Below are 23385 nucleotides of genomic sequence, written 5' to 3' on the forward strand. Positions count from 1 at the left end.
GTTTTATCACAAACTCAAAGCGTGGCAGTTACTGGTTTTCTGCACTGCGGCAACTTCTTCCAACTGTCTTCACCTCTTTGCATTGTGGCAGGAAGTAGAGCAAAAACAAGCTGGCACCTGCTATCATTAGCTGCACGTCAGCCAGAGGTAACTCCATCATGAAGCAACCTCAAACACACACTAGAGACGAGCATCAGAAACGCAGATCAGACATAAAGCGCAGTTTTTATTTACAGTAAATCACATTGGCGTTGGCATACAGCTTTTATCACATAGCTTATTCAAAGTTGCATCAACGCAGGAGACACACAGACATAAAAAGAAACCTCTCCCAACATCGGGCAACTGTTATGAGATATTGTTCACATACACACAGGCACGCATTATTTTCTACTTTCTAAAGTGATATACTCCTTAGAATAGCCAAGCTTCGCACATTCAGGGTAATGCTTTTGGGTCAATTTTGCATTTCGAAAGAATTAAAATTTGAAATAATCTTGTTTGACTCGAACCTGAGTCTGTTTTCAAGTCCAACAGAATCCTTTATGGATACTCATCTGCCTGCCATGTTTGTCCCTGTTGTTTCCCAAAACAAAATCAGCTTTCCCTCTGAATAAGACTACTCCCTCTATGAGCAACTACTCCCCATCCTCAGTAATTTGCTCCGTGCAGGACAGTCAGTCGGGGAGCTGATTGGTGAGGAGAGGAGCGAGGATGAGAAGGAGGAGGTGCGCTTGCCGAGGTGTCTTCGGAATTCTGCTGTTAGAAAGTAATAAAGAAGAGGATTGAGGCAGCAGCTCAGGCTCGCCATGCAAAGAGACACCGGGTGGAACTGTTTCACTGCCAGCCTGGTCGCACAGTGGGACACATAGTTCTGTGACACCATCAGGAAGAGTAGGAAGTTGATGTGGTACGGGGCAAAGCAGAACAGAAAGAGAGAAGAGCAGCTCAACACCATCCGCAGAGCTCGCTGCTTCTCGCTGTTTGCATGACTTTCGTTGTATTTATCCGGCTGGCCGTTGGAGGTGACCGACTGGAGCCTGCTGCGAGTCGAGGAGCCGAGCGACATCGAGTTCTGCTGATCCTGGCCCTGGCTGTGCTTCAGGGACCAGGCAATGCGGAACGAGCTGTAACTAATGCAGATCAGAGGGATCAGGAACCCAAAGAGCTCAGCCAGAGTCATCATGGTGACCGCCAGAGAGAAGCGCACTTTACGCATGGGCAGGTCTTTAAAACAGCTCTCATTGACAGATGCTGTACTAGAGTTCGCCATCTGCGTTCTGAGAGTTGTATCCAATGGCCCCATGAAAGGCTTGGTGCCTATGGGTTGTTGGGTAAAAGTGATGTATATTGAGTGGGAGATGTTAGTGGCTGTCAGTGCACTGTTGCTGCTGCTCCGCATCAGAATGAAAGGTGAGCAGGCGAGTCCTACCACCACCCACACAATCCCACTGATCAGAAGGTCATAACGGCGTCTCCACCGACGGGCAGCAAATGGGTCGAGCAGGAAGACACACCTCTGCACGCTGATACACATCTGAAAGAGCAGTTACATCACGACTTATGAGTGGCTTTTAATTAAAAAGAAAAAAAAATGATGTTGTCACCTGACTTATTTTAAAATGGAAGTTATTTAAAAGTTATCATTTGAATTGAATTGAATTGAATTGAATGTCCTTCTTCCTCTAATAAGAGTTTCAGAACTTTCCAGGACTGTTTCCGCTAAAATTGCCCACTTACCAGGAACATTATGGCGGCGTACATGTTTAAGTATTTGAGGTAGAAGCAGAACAAGCAAATGCCTCGCCCAAAGGGCCAGGTGTGTGTGAAGTAATAGTAAATCCTGAGGGGCAGTGAGAGGATGTGGGCCAAGTCTGCCAAAGCCAGGTTTATCATGAAGATCACCGCCTTAGTCTTCTTGCTGTTGAGCAGAACACAGAGGAGTCAGCCGCAGCACAAATGTATCGAAATGGCATTTATCTGTTCGACTGAATGAATGTAGACCTAATATGTCTGCAGAGGACCCAGAGAGCAACGGTGTTGAGCAGAAGCCCGGGGATGAAGAGCAGTAGGTAGAAGTAGGTGTACATCTTGTCCATGCTTTGATTCCAGGCGGTTAAACTGTCGTCACATGATATAGAGGAGTTGGCCGAGGACCCCGATTCATTCGTGCTGTGAGTCATTTTGTTTTGTATCACGCTGACACTGATGATGGTGCCTTTTTTTTTCTTTTTTTCAGTCCTTCATTTTTTTTTTTTAGATTGTAGTCAGACACCAATAACACCTAAAAGAGAAATAGCAGAAGTAAACCGAGTCAGAGTAGTCACAGTTTTCCAGTCCTTTAACAGTAATGATTAAAAGTGTTTAATGGACTCATCATAAGCTGTTATTAGAGACACTCTGGCAGGGGGTGTTTGTATCAAAAGCGTTTTCCTCTACAGACGAAATCAGCCCACTTCTCGTGGAATTATGTGACGTTTCACTTAATAAAAGAATTCTTGTTTGCGGAGCTAAAAGCTGAAACTGAAATTTCATATTTAAAATTAAACTTGGCAATGCGTGAGTGAACTTTCAGTCTCGTGTCTCGGCAGGTGCTTATCCTCCTAAAGAATGACACTTTCGTCAGAGAGAGCGCCCCAAAGCCCCGTTAAGAACCGTTTAACAACGCCATTGCACCTGGATGAAATTCTTCATTCACGTTCATGCAAGAAGAGCATTCTGATTGTTTTGGGGCTCTTTATTTTAAAAATTATGCCATTATGTCTGCTGTTCCAGATAAGCTCCAAAGTCTATAGTTATGGGTACAGTTGGATTAATTTAATTGCAAATTCCAACAAATGTTGCATAAACAATGAGAATTTAAGTGCTTTTTTTTCCATGAACTTATTGTAAACTTCCACTCAATCTAATTGTAGACAACATTTTCTGCTTCTCTGAGCCTCCAAAACAAAACCCGATCATTTCATCAGCACTATGAAACAAGCAGGATCCGGTTTATACAGTCAAGACACCTCCAACTTTACTGCCTTTGCAATTAACAATTTGTAGCTCTTTAATTTCTCCTCTGACTTCCTCAACTTTTGCCAGATTTATGAAAACAGTTGATTTACACACTAGCCAAATCAAGGTCTGGGGCCCCAACTGTCCATAGGATTGGTCTCCCTGGTGGGCAATAGAGATAGAAAAAAACAGATTGTCATGCTGTTGCAAGCTCAACGGCAGCCTTTTTCACAGCCCTGTCACCTAAAACTTGGCAGCGATGACTTGAAGCTAAATGTATCATCTCTCAAATAACATTAGAGTAATTAATTACAACACACTTAATTAATGCCTCATTACAAAGTGGATCCCGAACAATGAATGCAGTGTGGAGACATAACTTAGTTTTTTTTAATTATCTAAAGGTTGTATTTTTCGAATATGATGTGAACTTGTTGTCACATTAAAGACGGTGTTAAAAAAGCAATAAAAAGTGTGACTGATCAGACGATGATCTGAAAAAGCTGCAGCAGGAAGTAGATGAGAGAAAGTCAGGACATTTTTTTCTGCTTATCATCGCAGCATCACCCTTCCTTCTGCCATCAAGATAGGTCCACACCCTTCCTATACCGGCCTCACAAGAGGAAGAGACGAACAGTGACAGTTTGCCTTTTTTTTTTAAATTTTCTTTATGAAAAAAGTCTTTGCTTAATGAAATTTGACCTGTTTTGATCCTTGATCTTATTGGTCACGGAGGCTCGTGGTACACCACAGTAAGCCAACAAGGCTGCTTCACGTTACCTGAACAGTTATGAGTTGCGAAAGTCTTAGACTTAAATTTGGGGAAGTGAAACGCTGGGAGAAGATACAAAAAACAATTAGCAAAGTCATTTGCATGTGCTACACAAAAACACGTGTGAATATGCTCGCAAAGCTCCGAAAAAAGCAAATAAATGACAACGTTTAGAACTGCAGGAGTTAGCCAGCTTGCCACCAGAACCAAAGACCAAAACTCCTTTTTACAATTTGCATCCTATTTAACTTTAGACATAAACGTGTAATATGTGCTGTGTATATATGTGTAATGAGTGTTGAGAGCTTTAAAAACAACCAAACAGAGATGCCTGACATGAACCACAAGTCACAAGCAGCATGACTTCCTCATAGATATTTCTATACACATGAACACATGTGTCATTACCTTGTGTTACTGCGTCTTCTTTTGAAATCATCTCATGCACGGAGAAGGGCGCTCAGAACTTCAGGTAGAGACAGCAGCCCAGAGACCACGCACAACAGCAGCTTCACAAACGGACGTCTTCCGTGAGCGGTGCAGTAGCAAAGTCAGCATCAATCTCTTTTGGCGCACTTGTGACAAAGAAAAGCCTATCAGTGTGTACATGGGAAGTCAGCATTACCCAGCCACAGATGTGGTTTGACTGTGCAGTTGCATGAGGGGATGGCGTCAGTTGTGGGCTGTTCTCATATTAGACTGGTGCTTGGTTCTGAGGCATGGTGGTGAGAAGGGGAGGAGGAAACGCTGCCTTCTCAGACTGCCCGGGTATTTTTCTCAGCCTAACCTGTAGACCGACACAGAACTGTACGCTAGAGTGAGGGTAAAAAAAAAAAAAAACAATTTAAAGAAACATAAAGAAAGGTTCCTCTTACCTCTGAATCTTTTTTACAGCAGATGATCTGTGAGTGGACAGGACACTTTTCACCTTTTCTCTTTCCCTCTGTTCGACCGTAGACAATTCCTCTGCTGTACTGTAAAGCTGTGTGAACGTTGAGGCAATTTATATTCTGCAGTACAGGCACTAATCTGCTTCCTCTAACAGAAACTGAACTTCCTTTTTTCCTTAGTTGTTTACTAAAGCATTCATTTTGCAAGGTGTAGGCACTTGGTTGTTAATCTTCTGGGTGAAGCGCTTTTAGACAGGAGAGAGTTGTCTCATAACACTTGCGATTGTGGTTTCAAATGTGAGTCATCTAAGGTCTTCACGTGCCAAAAACAAATGCAAAACCACAGCTCAGCATCACGAGAGAAGTTCTCTCCGTCCTGTTAGTTTAACAGATCGAGGTTTGTGTGAAGTCACACCCAGAGAGTGAGATTTTCCGATGGTTCCCTGGGTTCTTCTTAAATGTAAAAGCTTTAGTTTCATCTCAACACGTGCAGGTCAATAGCCTGCCACAACAGGAAACCTGTCGACTAAAATGCAGAATATGCATGAGTCAGTCTGGGGTTTTTAACAAAATATCTTTGTTCCAACTTGTGGCCACTAGATGTCAGCACAGGATGTTGTCTACTACAGTTTTCTGATCTGATTTAAACTTTTTTTTTCTTCTTCTACATCCCAGACATTCTGGCCCTTTAACAGAAGCATTCGGACAGTAAGCAGCTGACTGCTTTCCCTTGCAAAACAGCAGCAACATTCTTGACATGAACCACTCAGGGGTTAAAGGGGAGCTCTTGCATATTTCCAACACTCCCACTCCTCTTATTTCCTGGCCCTCCATCCACTCCAGCGCTTTCTCCCTGCTCCCCTTGACCTTAAAATCCATTGACCGTTATCTCTGTGTCTTTGTTGCTGAATACATATTGTCACATCATTCACACAGCCAACGAGGGCTGGTGGGGTTACAAGATCTATTTTCTCTTCTCCTCTCTCTCTCTATACATATCACTGCAGTAGGTACGGAGGTCTATAGCATTACCAACTATGGCCATGAATCTGCATCCCTGGATTCTCTACTATAGGAGGAAAAAACAGCTCACTCTAACTGTGCTCAGGACAGAAAATAGGTCATTTCTCCTGGAACACAAGGTTGAGTCTGCTGCTGCCTCTCAGTACTACTGCTAGAGGCCTGTTTATGGCAGGAAGCTGGAACAGTGTGTCCTACAAAAGAAAAACAAAATGAGCTATCCTAAAGGATTGGTGGCATTGCGGTTACGCAAATGAGCAACTAACAGCACCACAGCAAGCAAGAAAAAATCCTGGATCTAGTCTAGGTAGAACCTGTAGCGCTGTGCCTGTCAGTCTCCTTTCTTTCTTCTTCACTGTTTGTTATTCCACTCACTCGTGACTAAAAAGCGACTAAAAGCCCTCCAAGCAGTTATCAAGCTTGACAGTGAAGTTGTCAAGGAAACTTTACACTTCATCTCATTTATTCAAGACCCATTTGTACCATTAAGTCTAACAACTGGCTGCACACCATTTAACTTTTATAGAGCAGTTAAATGAAAGTGGATGCGGCGTCATATCTGTAAGCTGTGCCTCTGAACACGATGCAAAAGACTGACTGTACCCTGTTGTGAAAAGGTCTTGCACCCCACTGAACCTGTGTGATGAAAGGCTTTAAAACTAAGAGCATTTCAGAAAGAAGGATTCCACAAATTCATATAAGCAAAATCAGCAATTCTGTCTGGATCTGCTTAGTCATGGCACAGCTTTGTGCTTCGTGTTGTGTAAGAAGGTGATTTTGGGTAAACAGTCAAGAGTGTTCATCCGTACTTTGGAATGTGAGCATATTTGTTGCGTGTAAGAGACTTTGAGCAGATCTGCAGTCTAAGGCCAGATTAAGACAGAGAGCCCTCATTCAGAGGCAAACAATGGACCATTGCTAAAGTCATAATAAGCATTTGGCCTGTGACACAGCACACAGGACAAGGTCCTCGAATAAATCAGTTGATTCATTTCTGCGCCATCAGTGAACTTCAAGCGCTCGCTTGGTGAAAATGAAGAGCCGGAGTGGAGGAACTCCTCCACGAGTCAAATTTACAGTCCTGCTGACAAAGGGCAGCTGACAGGAGGCTCGACCGAGAGAATGGGCACAAGGACGCACGAGAGAAATAACAAATGCAGCCAGAAAAGAAATTCAAAACAGACATTTAGTGTCCTCAAACTCAGCAGATCAGCACAACACTGTCAACACTTCACAGTAGTAACAGCAGATCTCAACATACCAAAGAGTGTCATTACATGAAGATCTTACATTACATAATGTAACTGTGAAAGCTTAAACTTTAGAATATCAAAACGTATGGACTTGTGTGTCAATAGGGTGGACAGGAATCTCCATTTTATGCACAATCCAGTGCATTTGTAAGTGTCTGTATGGTACGCCTGAGTGATGATGTGCTGGAGGCTCTCTTTGAGTCCCTTTGTGTCTCTGGATTACAGTAGTTCTAGTGTGACTGAGTCTGTGGTCCCTACAGTGCTCTCTCATAATAAACCCAGATACATTCCTCTGTTCTCCAGTGGTAGATTAATCCGTAAAGCCCAGGCCATATTTCAGGACTTACCCCAGGTTTTAACTAATCTGGTGAGCTATTTGTTTGCCACTTCCAGGATCACACAGCTGACTGCTTCAATATTCAAGTTGAGGGATCCTGTCAAACCCACCCTGTCTTTCTTTCCATTGTCTCCTTCGTACTGAGTCAGAGCTGAGTGTCAGTAATCACTGTATCTTTTCCATTGCTGGCTGGAGTATGTGTGTCTGTGGGGTGAGTGTTTGCCTTGTCCAGGTTCTCAGTGTCGCTGCGGGGGATACTCTCAGGACGAGAGACGGTCCCTCTGCCTCCCATGGTCAGGCTCCTCTGAAAGCTCTCAGAGGTGAAGTAGTAGACTACGGGATCCAGGCAGCAGTTGAGACTGGCAAGGCACAGGGTGATGGGGTAAAGTGTCCGGGCAAAGCGTTCCACAGTGCAATTAGCCAGGGCCTGGGTTCGCACCAAGGCATACACAAAGAGGATAGAGTTATAAGGGACAAAGCAGATGATGAAGATGCCTAGATGGACCACAATCATCCGCAGAACGCGCCTCTTGCTGTCACAGCCATGACCGACAGTCCCCGGGCGACGGAGTGTCCGCAGAACCAGCGAGGAACATACCAAGTTGGCCAAAAGGGGGAAGAGGAAACCCACAATCTGGGGGGAAATAATAACAAAACCATGACATAACAATAAAATCGTATTGTTCTGTATTTGTGAATCTTAATAAACAAATACACAAAAAGAGCACATATCAATGTACGACTATCGGCGCATACCCGTTTACCTCAATGAAGATGGTGATTTTGGACAGGTAGGTCTTCCAGGTGCTCTTGGAGAAGCCCTCGAAGCACGTGGTGGCCCTGTGTTTGCTGTTGATGGTGGAAAAGAAGGTCACCGATATCCCTCCGCCCACGATGGTGAGCCACACGGCCACACACATCAGCGCCGCATTCCGGCGCGTGCGGATGGAGCGTGAGCGGAAGGGGTAAACTATCGCCAGGAAGCGGTCCACACTGATGCAGGTGAGGAAGAGCATGCTGCCATAGATGTTGGTGATGAAGGCCGTTCCTGAAATCTTACACAATCCATCTCCAAAAGGCCAGTTGCGGTTCACATTGTAGAAGACTTTGAACGGCAGCGTAAAAACAAACACTAAATCAGAAAATGCTAAATTAGTCATAAACATTGTGGTCTCGTTACGCATCTTCATCCGGAAGCAGAATACAAAGAGGGCTGCACAGTTGGTTATCAGACCTAAGATAAAGACCACGCTGTAAACCGCAGAGTACAAGTCGTACTTGAAGGAGTCGTCGATTCCACAGTCCTCCATTCCAGTTTCGTTGATCACCAGGCTGGCCATGGTGGCAGCTCAGACAGGGAGGGGGTCTCCTCAAAAAAGGTTACATAAAAGCCGTCAGGAAATGGGGAGTCAGAGAGGATTTCTGGGGATCTGAGGGATCAGCCGGGGGCCCTCCAGTCAAGCCCCCTCTAAGTCATCGTGGACCCTCAGACACACAAATGAAGACAGGCACAGTCAGGATGCACGGCTGCACAGCTGGCCACTCCTCCTGTGGAGAGAAAAGGAAAAAGCACTCAGTCACTTCCGCGCTATAAAAATTGCCGGCCAAGAAACAAACCCTTTCAGGTCTCCAAAAAGACAAAGCCTGGTGTTATCAACTGTAAAACAGAGCACAGACCGAGTGCGATAAATGTGAAAACTAAATCATACAGCAGGCAGAATTTATTGCGTGTTACTCACACGTGTATTTTAAACAGCAAAACTGTACAATTCTGTGGAAACAACCATGAGGGCCAAGAAAGAAGGATTCAAAAGCAACCTCCAAAAATGATCTGTTTAGGCAAATGTGTCACGGATCTACTTGAGTAACTCTTGACTGGTCCGGGTTAACGCCACTGAGAACCTTTGCGGTGTGCTGGAGAAGACTTTGTGCAGAGGTCCGACTCTCCAATCATCACTACAAGATCTTGGCAAAAAAATCAATGCAGCTCTGGACGGAAATAAATGTTGTGACAGTGCAGAAGCTTATAGAAACGATGCCACAGCGAATGCGTGCCGGAATCAGAGCTAAAGGCGGTTCAGAGAAACATCTGTTTTATTTTTTTTTCTTAGGAATATAATGCACAACAAAGCATATAACAAGATGCACGTTTCCTTTTTTTTTTTTAAATCTAAACTTCACCTAAAACAACAATAGCATTCGAGCTCATCGGTCGGGTCGGGGGGGCTGGAGCGTATGCCAGAGGTCATCGGGCAGGTCCCAAGCTCATTTCTGTGCACGTATTTCTAAGCGATTGTTCACATATAATCTCTCAGCTCAACTATTCCCTTGGCGCGCAGCACTGGGGCTGCTGCCAGAGCTGTCGACTGACTGTAAAAGGGAGAAGACCTTTTTGATTCAGGGTTAAAAGAGGTCAACGTGAAATCAAGTTTCAGCCATGGATGCACAGAAAAGAATCTGCCACTGGGCACCGGCTCAGTATGAAGGAAACGCCGTGCTGAGCACTTCTGCACAGATACAATGGCTTTGTTTTATTACATTAACAATCATAGTGACGCAACATTGTGGCAGACATTGTATTTTCTGGCTGTTTAGTCGAGGCAATGTTTGAACGTGTGATGTCAGAGAACGAGACTCTGAGGAATGTGTTGATATTGTAGAGCGTCTTATCTCTGTGCCAGTGTCCTGCGCGTTACGAATACACGATATTCACCATGCACTTCATTTTTGTATCGTGCTGCCCAAACAGTTATTGCGTCCATTGTGAACTGCACATTTTTTCTGATAGAATAATGATCACCGGTGAGTCAGTTCATAAAATGTGCACTTTTCTCACGTTTGAAACGAGTCCTGGAGTGTGGGTACACCCATGTCAGTATCTCTATTTCGAGACTTCCTGGTTTCTGTCACACTCAGGCCGCAGTGTTTACATAGAGCATAAGAAACCTGCTGGTTTGTGCCCCGGTTTACATGGTCATTGAAGTACGAAGGTTCCTGAGGGGAATACTACAAAGCAAGTTCAACACAGCAAGGCTTTCTCTGTTAGCTGACTCCACAAAACCTGAAATCCAAATCAAACGCGGCAACTATCACAACCTATGATTGTTAACCAAGGCTTTCTTCTTCAGGTTCTGTGTGCGCTAACATAAGAAGCGGTGCTTCGGGCGTCATTTGACTCTTCATCTGCTCAAAATGCACCAATCATCTGACACTTTCTCTATAAGAAGAGCAGGTTCTGTGCACGGAGAGGCGTGCAAAGCAAAAAGAAACAATGTTCCTGCAATCAAGACCAGAGGAGTGCCACGAGAAAAATTGTTAGTTTTTCCAAGGAGTTTATGTCTAGCAGCACATCAAGCTCTTAAACATTTAACTTCAAACTCAAGAAGTGCACTTAGCGCCGACACTGCACCATAACAAACCAGTTTCCTCATCTCTCTTAGAGCCAATATCAGCGGTATAAAACAGACTTTGTGTGACGCACAGCTTTGTTTCGCTGTAACTGCTTCTCTGGCAGAATATGTGCAGCCAAACAGGGTGCATATGAAGCTTATTCTCTCAGCTGATCTTCAGTGAAGGCTGTCAACTGTTTAACAGATGAAATCCTGAAAAGATGTCGAGTGCCTTCAATTAGGTTCTAATGTCAGGTATCAGCATAGATGAAATACTTTAATATTTTCTTTTTTCTCCTGTCTGCTTGTTGAATATTTGTGGACATGGTGCATGAAAACCCTGCAGCAGCCCCCAGTGTGTTCCTCACCTGTAGGTTGCTTTGGATAAAAGGATCTGCTTCATGCAATCAATACATGACAAAATGCACACATTGCTCCGAAGTCCGAACATGGTTCAGAACAGGTTATGTGATGAGTTACCGTGGCGATCTAGCCGGGTTAAAAGACTCTGACTTCAGGCTCAACAAACTCTGCAATGCCACTCATGTCACTTCGAAAAACGCCCCTCTGATCATGTGTGTATAGAGGCATCTTGTTTTTTTTACTATCACATGGCCAAACTGAGAATGTTCCAGGTGTTGATAAGACACAGTATCCAAGTTTCAGGAGCTTTGGTTTTTAGTACCAGGATAAGACATTATCCAGGTGTCTGAAGGCAGCAACTCATAACCGGGACACAGGTACTTTAAACACACTTATTAACTTATTTGAAAGAAATATTCAGAATTTTTATGTGAACAAACACTGAATGCAAATTTCGGGGGCATAAAGTAACTCCGACCAACTTCAGTTTCAGTTTAAGAGCCACTCATTTCGTTGCTGCATCTGCAGTAAAAACACAAACTAGTTTTTGCCAAAAAGCAAAAGCTGAATCACAAACACACGCCCCCCCAGGTAAAATAACAGTGTCAAACGGATCCACTGAGCATCTGTATTCCTCTCCAAGGGGAAAGTTCCCCGCTTTGACACATCTTTTTCAGCATAATAGTGCCACACAGCATGCAGAAACAGCTGGACAATGTCTGCTGCAGCTCGGGACAGAGGTGTGTGAGGAAAACACACTCTGCTGATGTCTTGCCACCAAAACTGAACAAATGATGCATCTTAAGAGAAATGTCAAGGTGAATACTGTTGGTGTGTTGATTTCTCCAGTCCTCCATAAAGGGAGAGCGATTCTAAACTGCAGCAGCGATTTAATGAGCTAAACTGGACTTAAACCAGAAGTGAGGTGGTCTGCTTCTCTGGCATGGTCTGCAGATACCCAGCGGGTGTCTGGATTAGATTCACTCTCAGCACACACTCCAACACACACACACAAAGGCAACGCTGTGAGCGTAAGCTCGCAGTCCATCAGCCCCGCTCCGTGCCAGCTGCAGGGTGACATCTTTACTGCATTTTCACACGCCTCCCAGAAAGCCCGGACCAGCCCTCACAATGCCCCGACTGTACCCAACTGGACCAAACACACATTTGAATTTGTCCCCACACAGGAAAACATTTACATGTGCCAGTGCGCACACAGGGTTCTGTGTACTGTGGCTCAGACCCAGGACCTCTCGACAGCACCAGCCTCGTATTCTGCCGCTGATGTTTCTGCAGGGAGCTCAGAGTACAGAACGCTGTACTGTGGAGCAGTGGATGTGGAGCAAAGTTAGGTGTCTTGTGGTTTAATAGAAGTCCTGCCAAAGGGCTTCAGTTCTCAGTGTGTGCATGTGTGGATTTTATGTTGGTGTCGTGGACAGCTGCACAGTTACAGGGGTTCCCCCCGCAGCTGCAGTGACAGAAAGAGGCCCCTGGACCCGCTGATATGAAGTGATCCAGTTCAGGCTCAGCTCTCACCCAGCTGTTCTTTTCTCTCACATGCTAGGGGAGAGACAGCAGGGAGGCCAGAGTGTTCGGTTAGAGAGGACATCTTCATGCTTTCAGCTTATAGAGTCACTGTTCAAACTGTAGGAACATCCCACACCACGAATACCACCAATGCACGAAGGCTAAGTCCACCGCGGACTTCTTAATAATCTCTTCTTAACTAATATTAGAGTATAAATGGTGACGCAATTATTTGTATTTGTCCGTGGTTGTTCATTTGAATTATTTGGACTGTTGCTCAGACAGAACTCAGCAGTCAAAGATTACACATCTGGGAAAATGCTAACAAACAAAAAAAAGTATTTTATGGCATTAAAAGCATCAAACGAATCAGTTAAATAAGAAAGCAGTTAAATAACCATCAATAAAACATTTTCAGTCATAACACAGTTAACAAAAGATGCATGCATACAGACAGTTGTGCCAAATCCATCCATCAGTCGCTCGCGTGTTCTTAAGTGAGGAAAGCAGCCAGCCAAACATTCCCTGCAAGTGGAAACAAAACGCGTTTTTACCAGCGAAGAAGACAAACTGTTATTGTCTGAAGACAAAGCCGTCACACTCACAGGCAGCGGAGCGGATGGTGACAGCTCACCTCCCGGTCACTGATGTTTATCAGCCATGCAGCGGTGCAGCTGTCAAAGGAGAAACTCCACACTACTTTCACTCGAATGTTTCGCTGCCGGCGAGCTAAACTGAGGCGAGAAGCGCGCGGAACCGCTTATAAACCGTTAACAAATCCCGCGGGTGTGAGTTCTCTCGTTAACTCTTAAACTCTAACGAGTCGCAGCGTCCGTCCGACTGCATCATGGTCCACAGCCACAGCGCCTGTGCTTGGCGCGCGAGCACGTGCGGAGAGCGCTCGCGCGGTCACAGGAAACGAGACAATAGCACCTCGGCTGGGCAGTCGGGGGGAGGAGGAGGAGGAGGGGGTTATATACAGAACAGTTGTTCTGTGGACATAATACTGCGCAAAAATCTTGTAGCCACTATTTTACAATTTGCTTCCAAGCTGCCAGACTTTCTTGTAAAGTGGTCAAGCATAGAAAAGGACTCCTAACTCAAGGGATGAACCAGTGTTGTGCTTACACAGAAAAAGACACATTTGCTAAGAGAAAATCCTAAATTGTATCTTTAGGCCCTTGGTTATTGGCAGCCGGTTTCAAAGCCTCATAATATGTGTCATTTTGTTGGTCACATTTATGAAAAATATAAAGATTACACAGTTTGAGTTCAAAAATAGCAATTTCGCACCAACAGAGGGATTTCCAAGGAGCTAATAGCCACAAACTTAAACATAAAATCTTATTAGATATCCCGGCATGATTATAGAGGGATGAATCTTCCCCAGAGCCCGGACCTCAACATTATTGAAGCAGTGTGGGATCATCTGACAGAAAACGGAACAAAAGGCAGCCAACATCCAAAGAACAGCTTTGGGATGTCCTTCAAGAAGCCTGGAGAACTATTCCTGAAGACTACTTAAAGAAATTACATAAAGCTTGTCTAAGAGGGCTCAGACTGTGTAGAAGAATAAAGGCGATCATACCAATTGAAAAACTGCAAAGTTAGTTAGAATTGCTCTATATACTGTATTTACATTTGCACATATTTCAGTCAATCACTGGATCTTTTTCCTGCTTTGCCACCACAAAATGAGGGGAAAAAGTTATGTCTGACTAATGGTGTCTCAGGACTTTTCCACAGCAGCCTACTGTAGTCTGTTTCAGAAACTTCTGTCACTTCATGTATTTCCACACTGACGCCATGATGTTGACATCAGAGCTCCAGACCATCTGTTGCAGGTCTTCTGGACAGATGATACTTAGCATTTTCATTCTGGTGCATTAAAAGTCTGCTTGCAAATCTAATCAAATCAAAGAATGCAATCTTAATACAATAGTAATACTTTTGTAAATAGAGTAATTTTAACAACATATTTTTACTTTGATTTAAGAACTTTTATTTGAGAAAAGAACAGCAGCCGACTAAATTCAGTTTACATCCCAGCATGCTGTGCAAAAAGTCAAGGGAACTGATTGAATTCAGTCTTTTTTCCCATCCCTGTCAGTGGAAGTACACAACAATATAATGCATTGTTTCCACTGTGACCAGGCACAAAGGCCATGACAAATCCAACCCATAAATTTGAGAGAGACATTTTTAATGGAAAACCACAGATTTGTGACTGAAAATAAGAGATTAAAATAAGAGCTTACTTAAGGTCATGAGGTGTGTTAGTCAGTATTATCAGTGTGTCAGAGTCATAGTTGGTACCTTTTTTACAGACTCCAGAGTAATAGCTGTATGATTCTAGAGCCAAACCAGCAAAAAGCATAATGCTAGAAGTCAGGACTCAGCGCAGGCTTGTGAGAAGCAGGTTTTAAATACTCTTGGGGAACAGTGAGGTGCTCCCCCCTACCTACCAGGGATCTGCGAGAACAATAGACAGTCACTCAAAGCAGGCCTTGCAAAAGCAAGAGGGTCATCACACTGTTCTCTGATAACTTTCATATTCTTTCACCCATTAATATCTGAGACATCCTCTAACAGCAGCGCAGTCCTGCTCAGATGTTGCATCACTAATGGGTTATTGAGTCAAAACACAACAAATAGTTAATTAAGCAAGAAAGTCGCAGCCAGATTATATTACCCCAAATCAGAAAATCTTAGGATGCCATGTGAATACCAGAATAGAGCATAGAAAATATATTAAATGTTGAAAGTGAGAAATTTACTACAATACTTCATTTTGAATTTAAAACAGCAACATGTCTTAAAAATGTTGCCACAGGAGCAACAAAACAAAAACCAAGTGATACTAAAAAGAACAGCAAGAGGAACTGAGTATGTCAACTGGCAAGGGGTCAGTAACATGATTAGGTAAAAAAAAAAGAGCACCTTATGGGGGCAGTGTCTCTTTGAACTAAAGATGGGCAGAAGTTCAGCAATCTGCAAAAAAATCTGTCATTAAATTGTGGAGCAATTTTAGAATAATGAGAAAGACTTTAGATAATTCATCATCTACGGTACAGATCCCGAAAATCTGGAGACTGGAGAAAATGCTGATGATCTTCAGGCAGCAAGTGCATTAAAAACAGACATGATTCTGTCATGGAAATCCCTGCATGGGCTCAGGACACAGTTCACTGTGCCATCCACGAATACAGGTTAAAGCATATCATGCATAGAAGAGGCCATAAGTGAACATGATTTTCTCTGGCCCTGTCCCCGTTTTTTTTTTGAGAGCCTTTGCTGCCATCAAATTCAAGATGAGCTAAAAATGTCTGATTTAATAAAGCAATATTTTATTCACGATAAAACATAGAAAACAATGCCGATCAATTATTTTTTTTTCAGACTTGGGGTTGCATTCAAAATAGATACTGAAACATCTATCTAAAACAAAAGCCACGTAGAAGGCAAAAAAGACAATATTTCAAATATATTCGTTAGATTATTTAGTTTTTTTGTAATGACACAAATTAATTAATTAATTCTCTACCACATACAGTAAGCCATTTCTTGTGTAAACTCACAGACTTATGCAAATGCAATTTTATCAAGAGCTCCACAAAGTGTTTGTGTACATCAAAGACATACTGAGCTGCCTGTAAGCCAGTGTCCATCATAATCCAAACAACTGACTCACTTCAGACATTCTAACTGACCTCCAATGAAAAGGTTATAAGAAAGAAAGCATAATGAAAGCTCAAAATAGAAATGGCACCTTCAGAGTGGACTCCACTTTTACATAAGATAATAGAGCTGTTATCTGTGGTGCGTAATCCCTCAGAATAACAGCAAAGCGCTTTTTTGGCTGATCAAAGTGCTGCCACACCATTGTTATAACACAATCAAAATGTCTGAGGCTACCAATAGAGTTATTTTTAACCAGGTGACAGGGGTGGTTTTGGACAGGTTCCCATTGTGTTCAGGCTGGCATTGGGCTGTGAGTAGGTCTTTAGGCTGTGTGTCTGTGTGTGAGAGTGACACACACATAAAGAGAGAGAGGCACTTGACAGAAAGGAAGTGCTCTTTGAGGGTAGCGTCTGGCAGGCTGACCACTTCACAATAGCAGCAGGGAGGACAGGACATCCTGCTTACTGCATAAGTCAGACACTTGTACTGTATGCACACACACACAATGCTACACACACCAGCAGATGGCTTTAACCCTCTTAATTGTTGGTGTTGAAGAATTCATGTTTATAGAAGTATGAGTCACACAGTGTGATGAAAACACATTTCATAACTTGATTTCTGTTATTTTTAATCCATCAAGTCAGCTTAACTTGTTGTGGCTTCATGGGTACTGATGGACTCCTGAATCCATCCAAAACCAACAATGAGTCTCTTCTTAAAGCTGTGCGGTATTCAATTAAATGTAATCCAAGTCAATAAAACTTTATCAATCCGAAAGGGAAATTATATTTACTGCAGTATTAATTATTGTTAATCAAAGATATGCTAATGTTATAGGTAGATAACAAAATGAAATATCAGCTGACAAACATGTTGAAAGTTGAAGTGTAGCAAAGAGGAGGGTGTGGTTGAATCGGAGGTCATTATCAATTGGTGTTGTTTTTGTAGCTTGGCAACAATTCAGCTAATGATGTCATGCGATCGCCAGGTATCACAGGTGAACTCTGCCTGTTGATAACATGGTCAGGAATAGCAAACAGATCAACAGATCAACATCTGGGGTGCAAAGATGCTCCTTCTCAGTGACCATCATCTGTTGTTAACAGCTCTGTAATCCTCCTACTTCACTGTTACCTCTCTGTCTGTCCATATAGTCTTAAAGCTGAGCAGAGAGGCGTTAAAGTTGTTCCTGCAGTCATGTTTCTTCCTGATCTTCCTGCTGTGTCCTCATCAGGGCTCCAAGCTTGTCCATTTTCCCTTCCTGTGAACTCACATTTCCCATGATGATCAAGGGAAGAAATGGTTTGAACTTCATCCTCCTTTTTCTTCATTTTGTCCCTGCTCTGCATCCTAGACATCTTCTCTTCAACTCATCTTAATTTGGGGTCTTAATCCAAGCCTTACTTGGGCTTTGGAAAGCTCAGATAGCTGCTCCAACAGGTTAAAAATCTTCCTGTTGTCATGGTCATGCATCATAACAGATGTACAAAATTACCAGAGTTACCAGAAGTTCTTCCAGCAGCACAGCATCCAAACCAGCATGGATAAATGTTTCAGAAATCTGTGTTTTCACTGAAAAAGTTCTGTAGAAATTCTCAAGAAGATTCAAAGAAAGACACAAAATCTCCAGAGCTGCTGCTGTTGGCTTGATTTGAATATTGACACGAGTAGTTGGAGTGTCCTTAATTCTGCAAGTATTTGCCCAAAATTCAAAGTATAGGACAAATCAACATAACCAATGATGGTACTGAATTAAATAAGGTGACCAGACTACAGCACCAAATCAGATAAAATATCATAATATTTAAAGAATTAAAACAGAGCCAGAGAGAAAAAGCAGTGATTCCTAAATTTACTCAACTTTTATCTCATTGCAGACATTTTGCCCAGAAAATATTCCATGTTTTGTCTCCTCAGATACATTTAATAAATCATATCCAATTTTGCATTTCAGGCCCATCAACACATCCAAAACAAAAGGTTGGGACAGTAAACCTTTTTCTTGTTCTAATGTTACCATTCCTGAAGAACGCTCAAAGACCATCCGAAATTGAAGATTCAAAACTGAGCGCTGAAGCACTTTAGGTGTTATTTTCTGCTATTCTTGCTGCCAACATTTCTTAAGGAGTGCGACAGCGCAGGGTCGTCAAAATTCCAAACACATTCTCTACTGTAGACAGGTCAGGAGAGCAAATAGGTCAGTTTAGTATCCGTACTGGATACTAGATGATGTGGCACTGTCTTGTTGAAAAATGCATGGACCTCACTGGAAGATATGTTGTCTTGAAGGCAGCATATATGGCTCTTAAACTTTTATGTACTTTTCTTTGTTACCACTGTCATCACGGAAGTGCATATAAGTGTTACCAAGAGCACTGATATAATGCCATACCATCACAGAGCCTTGCCTTTAGACCTGTTACTCAGAGCACATGGCGTCCACAGGTCACATTTCCACTGTGTGATGGTCCATCTCAGATACCTCAAAGCCCAAAGAAGTTGACACCACCTCTGTACAAGATCAACAGAGGTCTTTTTTTTGCATTGTAAAATTTTGAAGTGGCTTTTCTGAATCTAACTCTCTATCATAGTGCTTGACAACATTTGCGCCAGTAATTGATTTCTCGTGTAGTTATATTATGAATGATAGTTCTTCATGTTGTATCATCTGAGGGATCAAAGATCAGAGGGGTCCAGCTCAGACTTGTGCCTTTGCCCTTTACGCACTGAACATCCCCCAGACTCCTTGAATTGTTTAATGATATTCATGCACTGCAGAGGGAGAAACATGTAAATCCCTTTGAATCTTTCTTTGAGACAAGTCCTCTACTACCATTTGCTCATACCTTTAAATACAACCCATAATGGCTTCCCGTGTGGTACCACCCTTACATCTGGCAGGAGGGAAATTCGACTCATAAGCATTTCCAGTTTGTTGCATCATTCTTAAGCGAGGAATGTGTTGAAGTGTGTTAAAGGTCAACACAAGACAGCTGTTTTGTTTTTTTTTCTTTATTTATTCCACTTCTGACTTTCATTCACTTTATAACCAAACACTTACTTACTAAACACACACTTACTTACAAACACACACTTACTTACAAACACACTTACTAAAGCAGTTTTTGGGGTTTCCCTCAGTGAGGGTTAGAGAACTGTCATGGTTAGGTCTAAAATTAGTTTTGCCACTTTACTATTATCCTCATGGATGCCATTTTTACACTCACATGCAGCTGCTCCCACCACCGGTAGAGGTCACGTATTCTTTGAAAATAATTACAAATCGTTTTGGCCTGCAAGCAGAACATTCTCCTGAGGAACATATTTTTGAAAGCATATAAAATGATTTTCTCATGCATTTGACAACAAACTGGAGATCCTCTGCCAATCTTTGATCAATCTTCCACGATCACTGATTTTTCACCAAATCCTGATTGCAATCACCTGTTGAAGTCACCTATTTAAAACAAAATTGCTTCTTTTGTTGTTATTGTTAGCGCTAAATTGCCCCAATCCCACCATTTTTGGATTGGCTGCAGTCCTGATACTTTTCCTACTCTCGTAACTTTTTGGGATCCTTGATTGTAATCATAATTAATTTTGACGGGCACATACATGTCTCATATGACATGTTGCTAACATCAAACTTGGACAAGATAATCCATGATTTTCGTGGTTACAAAAGTGAGTCCCACCCTTAGACTGTATGGATGAAGTAACTTATTGTCAAGTCATCACAAAGTGCCTTTTAGTGCAAGATGACTGGCTTCAAAACATATCTGGCTCCATTAGATTTCCATTTACAAATGTCCACTCTTTCCCTTCAGTCAATAAGTGTTTCCCACAAGTACTTATGGTATTATTCACTAGATTTACTTCTTCTGATCAATGTGCTAATAGGTCTTTGGAAGAATGATTAGAAAAAACATCAGTCCTCAAATTTTTTTTTTGATCCAGTCTGGTTTTATCTGTGCTGATCTGCTTTCATCCTTTCTGCCCACAAGAGGAAACCTTTATGAAATTCATGCTTCCTCCACCGGGTGAGGCCCACATCACTTATGAGCTTAACTCACTGTGACTTTGTGTAACCCCTTCAAAACTAAGTCTTACAAAGTGTCCTGTGATGACCAATGTCTGAGAAATATTGGCAGTCAAACCGACCAACTACAAGGAGACTAATCTAATCAACTCCAAGGCAGACCATCAAAGTGTCTGCTGACATTTTACAATTGGATTGACCAAAAAATATTTAAGGTTGAAGTGGAGAGCAGAAACCTCCCTCCTCCTCCTCCTCCCTCTTCTTTCTATGTGTTTGGTTACGGTAACTAAGTGGGGCTGCCCTGGCTAGGGCTTTGTGAGTCACACCAACCAGAACAAAGACCCCATTACTACAGCCCCGCTCCTCCACCCTCCCTCCATCTCCTCTCTTCTTCTCTTCTGTCCTGCTCTCCTTTAATACGATGATGAGTGTATTTCCCTTGCTTTCCTCCCCTCGTCTCCATCCATCCTCTCATTCAAGGGCTCCAGTGGGTTTAGGGGCAGCCCCGCCGTGCCATACATACCTCTGCCCTGACAACAGGGCCCGACAAAGGCAGCAAGGCACTACATCACAGGAGTCTTAAGCTTTTCAAGTTTTATGGACTGATATTAACATGAGCGCAGATGGGTGTTCTGGGTTTGTACGTCTGGAGCTGACCTTAGCTCCTGTGAGGCACCTACAGCCCTCACCTGATTAGTGACCAGTTCGTCCACAGCGGAGCAGAGCCCAGATTAATGCTGCAGGCTTTGGCTGAGGCCACAGACGGAAGGCAAATGGCTCTGCAGCTGCAGTCTGAGATCACACTGAAGCTGTTTACCCCACAGCACTGATAGGTGCAGCATGGGCAGCCATGGGCGAGTACTCGTCCTCCACACTGAGAGGTGAGGCTGACTGGCTGACCAGCCTGACCTCAGCCTGTGCAGACAGAGCTGTTAGTCTCTGTAATACTATATAATGGGTTGATTTACCTTGTCTCAGGCTGCACATAAAGTAGGCTGTCAAAGATTTCATCACTTCTTTTTCCAAACATGGTCTTCTTGAGGAGTACATTGGCATAACTCTAGCAGATCATTAAATTTAGCTTAATTCTAATCTGCTTTATTGGCGTAATCCAGGAGACAAGAAATGTTTGTTAGCAAAGCTGTAGCCAATAATTTTAAATTCAGCAAAAACCCTTGATGTCCCAGATGACACAAGGAACAAAGTCTCTCTTTTTTATACACTCATCATTGTCAATAAAACTAAATTTTAATTTATTGGGTCGTTCAGTTTTTTCTTCTGCATGTACTTACTAAAGAGAGCCCAAATTGACAGCTGCTCATAAACTAAACCTCTTGTCTAAGACCTTTCAGTCTAACTTCCTTATAAATTGTTCTGCAATTCTAAAGCCACTTGAAGATGTCATTTTACTCTAATTGATACAAAGACAACAAATTGGGGGTTGTAATTATCAGTGCTTACTTCTCCTGGGCGTTTTGAGGCTACATTGCCCACAACCAGTCAACCACAGCTCGGCTTTTGTCCTCCAACAAAAGAAATGGCTCAAACATGACTGCCCAGTCACTGCCAAGAGTAAAAAATGCTGTCAGTATCAAAATTTTCCATGTCAAACTCAAGGAAACATTCACAACCTGTAGTTCACAATCTGTAGTCGTCAGCCTTCCCAATGTTGGCAACAGAGGCAAAGCTGAACCTGGTGGCTGAAAGTTGGACTGAAAGACACACAACACAGTACTGTCATTGCATCCTTTTACACTGCATTTGCTTCACCTCCCAGTTTGGGACACTTATTGTGTTATTGTTGGCTCCTTGGCTTGATATCTGTCTCTTCAATTTGAGATCACAGTTTAGACTGAAGTTATTTTAGGTAATGCTGCCTCCATTGTTAGCTGTTAATATCAGTCTTTAAGTGACATAATGACTTATTTTTGCGTGCAGTGGAGATTACTTTATCTACTTCTAGCAGTGCAACACAATCGCCCCTTTCGGACAATAAAGATTACAGTCCTCTACAGTCTTTTTGATCACATTATTTTGTGGAAACAATAAAAACATCTGACTTGTTCAGTTTTTTTCCGTTGTGCTTTAGATTCTGTGATTTTGGGCTTCGTAGCTTTTAAGAAGTTTTACATGATAATGCAGGTTTTGCTTCAGCTGTGAGGAAGAGACATCCTCTTCCTCACAACGGAAGGCAGGAACACTTCTCCTTTAGGTCAGATAGCCCAGCTGCTGGTGTTGTTGCCTTGGCAATGTGCATCCATGAATTTGGAGAGCGGTATCCTGGTAAGAGGCACTGAAGGGAGGGGCTGCATTTGTTTGCCTGTTGAGTCAAAATATCAACAGAACAGGGAACTCCACCTTAAATGGGGGGTGACCCACAAAATAAAGACTGGAGGCTGCTGTTTGCTGTACAGTTTATGAAGCGCTTCCATTTATTTTTGCTTTGTTTAGTTTTTTTGTGAAGCACATATGAATATAATGAAGTGCGTTGTTCAGTCGTAGTGACATAAGCCTTTCACCTTTGAATACTGAAATCTAAGATATTGCTACAGAGGAGTTAAGCTCTGTAATCAGAAGCCAGATGTTAGCAAAGATAGAAAATACATAAGTGCACTCATGGAAATAATTATGTTTCATATAAAGTGTATTGTTGATACAGAATGTATTTGAATTAATCAACAGTATAGACAAGTGGAAGGCAACACACAGGTCGGCAGAAAAGAGTACGAAACACTAAGTCTTACCAGTGATATGAATACGAATACACATACAGGTATGTTTATATATACTTATATACAGGATATTGTGTCACACTATACTGACACAAAATAGTTAAAAGAAAAACACTAGTGACACCACAGCAACATGGTTAAATCTGGGCATTCCTTATAGCTAGCATTTGTACACTACAGAGTTTCTCTCATACGTTGCTTTATTAAAGAACAGAATGGTGTGAGGTTGACCTTTCCACAACACAAAAAGAAGATGCAGATAATCAAATCAGCTGCTTCGGTTTTAGGATCTTAATGATGTCACCCTCTGTCAGGCTGCCAGAGAATGAAGCCATTGTTCTTGTTCAGGAATGCAGAGTGAAAACATCATTAATACATC

General features: G+C 42.6%; 2 protein-coding genes across 3 annotated transcripts; both read right to left on the reverse strand.

Moving 5' to 3' along the window:
* Nucleotides 1–206: 206 nt before the first annotated feature.
* On the reverse strand, nt 207–6650 carry p2ry10 (P2Y receptor family member 10). Of its 2 annotated transcripts, XM_072396126.1 has the most exons (5): nt 4648–6650; nt 4181–4559; nt 2005–2284; nt 1741–1921; nt 207–1537 (listed from the first exon to the last, which is right to left on the reverse strand). In XM_072396126.1, the coding sequence occupies exons 3-5, from the start codon at nt 2181–2183 to the stop codon at nt 629–631; spliced, it is 1269 nt and encodes a 422-aa protein (XP_072252227.1). In that variant the 5' UTR covers nt 2184–2284; nt 4181–4559; nt 4648–6650; the 3' UTR covers nt 207–628. The 2 variants fall into 2 exon arrangements, with proteins under 2 accessions (XP_072252227.1, XP_072252226.1); XM_072396125.1 differs by lacking the exon at nt 4648–6650 and having other exon boundaries at nt 4181–4576.
* A 200-nt stretch (nt 6651–6850) lies between these two features.
* Nucleotides 6851–13401, reverse strand: lpar4 (lysophosphatidic acid receptor 4). The gene is made up of 3 exons (XM_072396127.1): nt 13157–13401; nt 8037–8820; nt 6851–7906 (listed from the first exon to the last, which is right to left on the reverse strand). The coding sequence occupies exons 2-3, from the start codon at nt 8610–8612 to the stop codon at nt 7418–7420; spliced, it is 1065 nt and encodes a 354-aa protein (XP_072252228.1). The 5' UTR covers nt 8613–8820; nt 13157–13401; the 3' UTR covers nt 6851–7417.
* Between the last annotated feature and the right edge of the window lie 9984 nt (nt 13402–23385).

This window comes from Leuresthes tenuis, unplaced genomic scaffold (assembly GCF_036924035.1).
Source record: "Leuresthes tenuis unplaced genomic scaffold, fLeuTen1.0.hap1 SCAF_11, whole genome shotgun sequence".
NCBI lineage: Eukaryota > Metazoa > Chordata > Actinopteri > Atheriniformes > Atherinopsidae > Leuresthes > Leuresthes tenuis.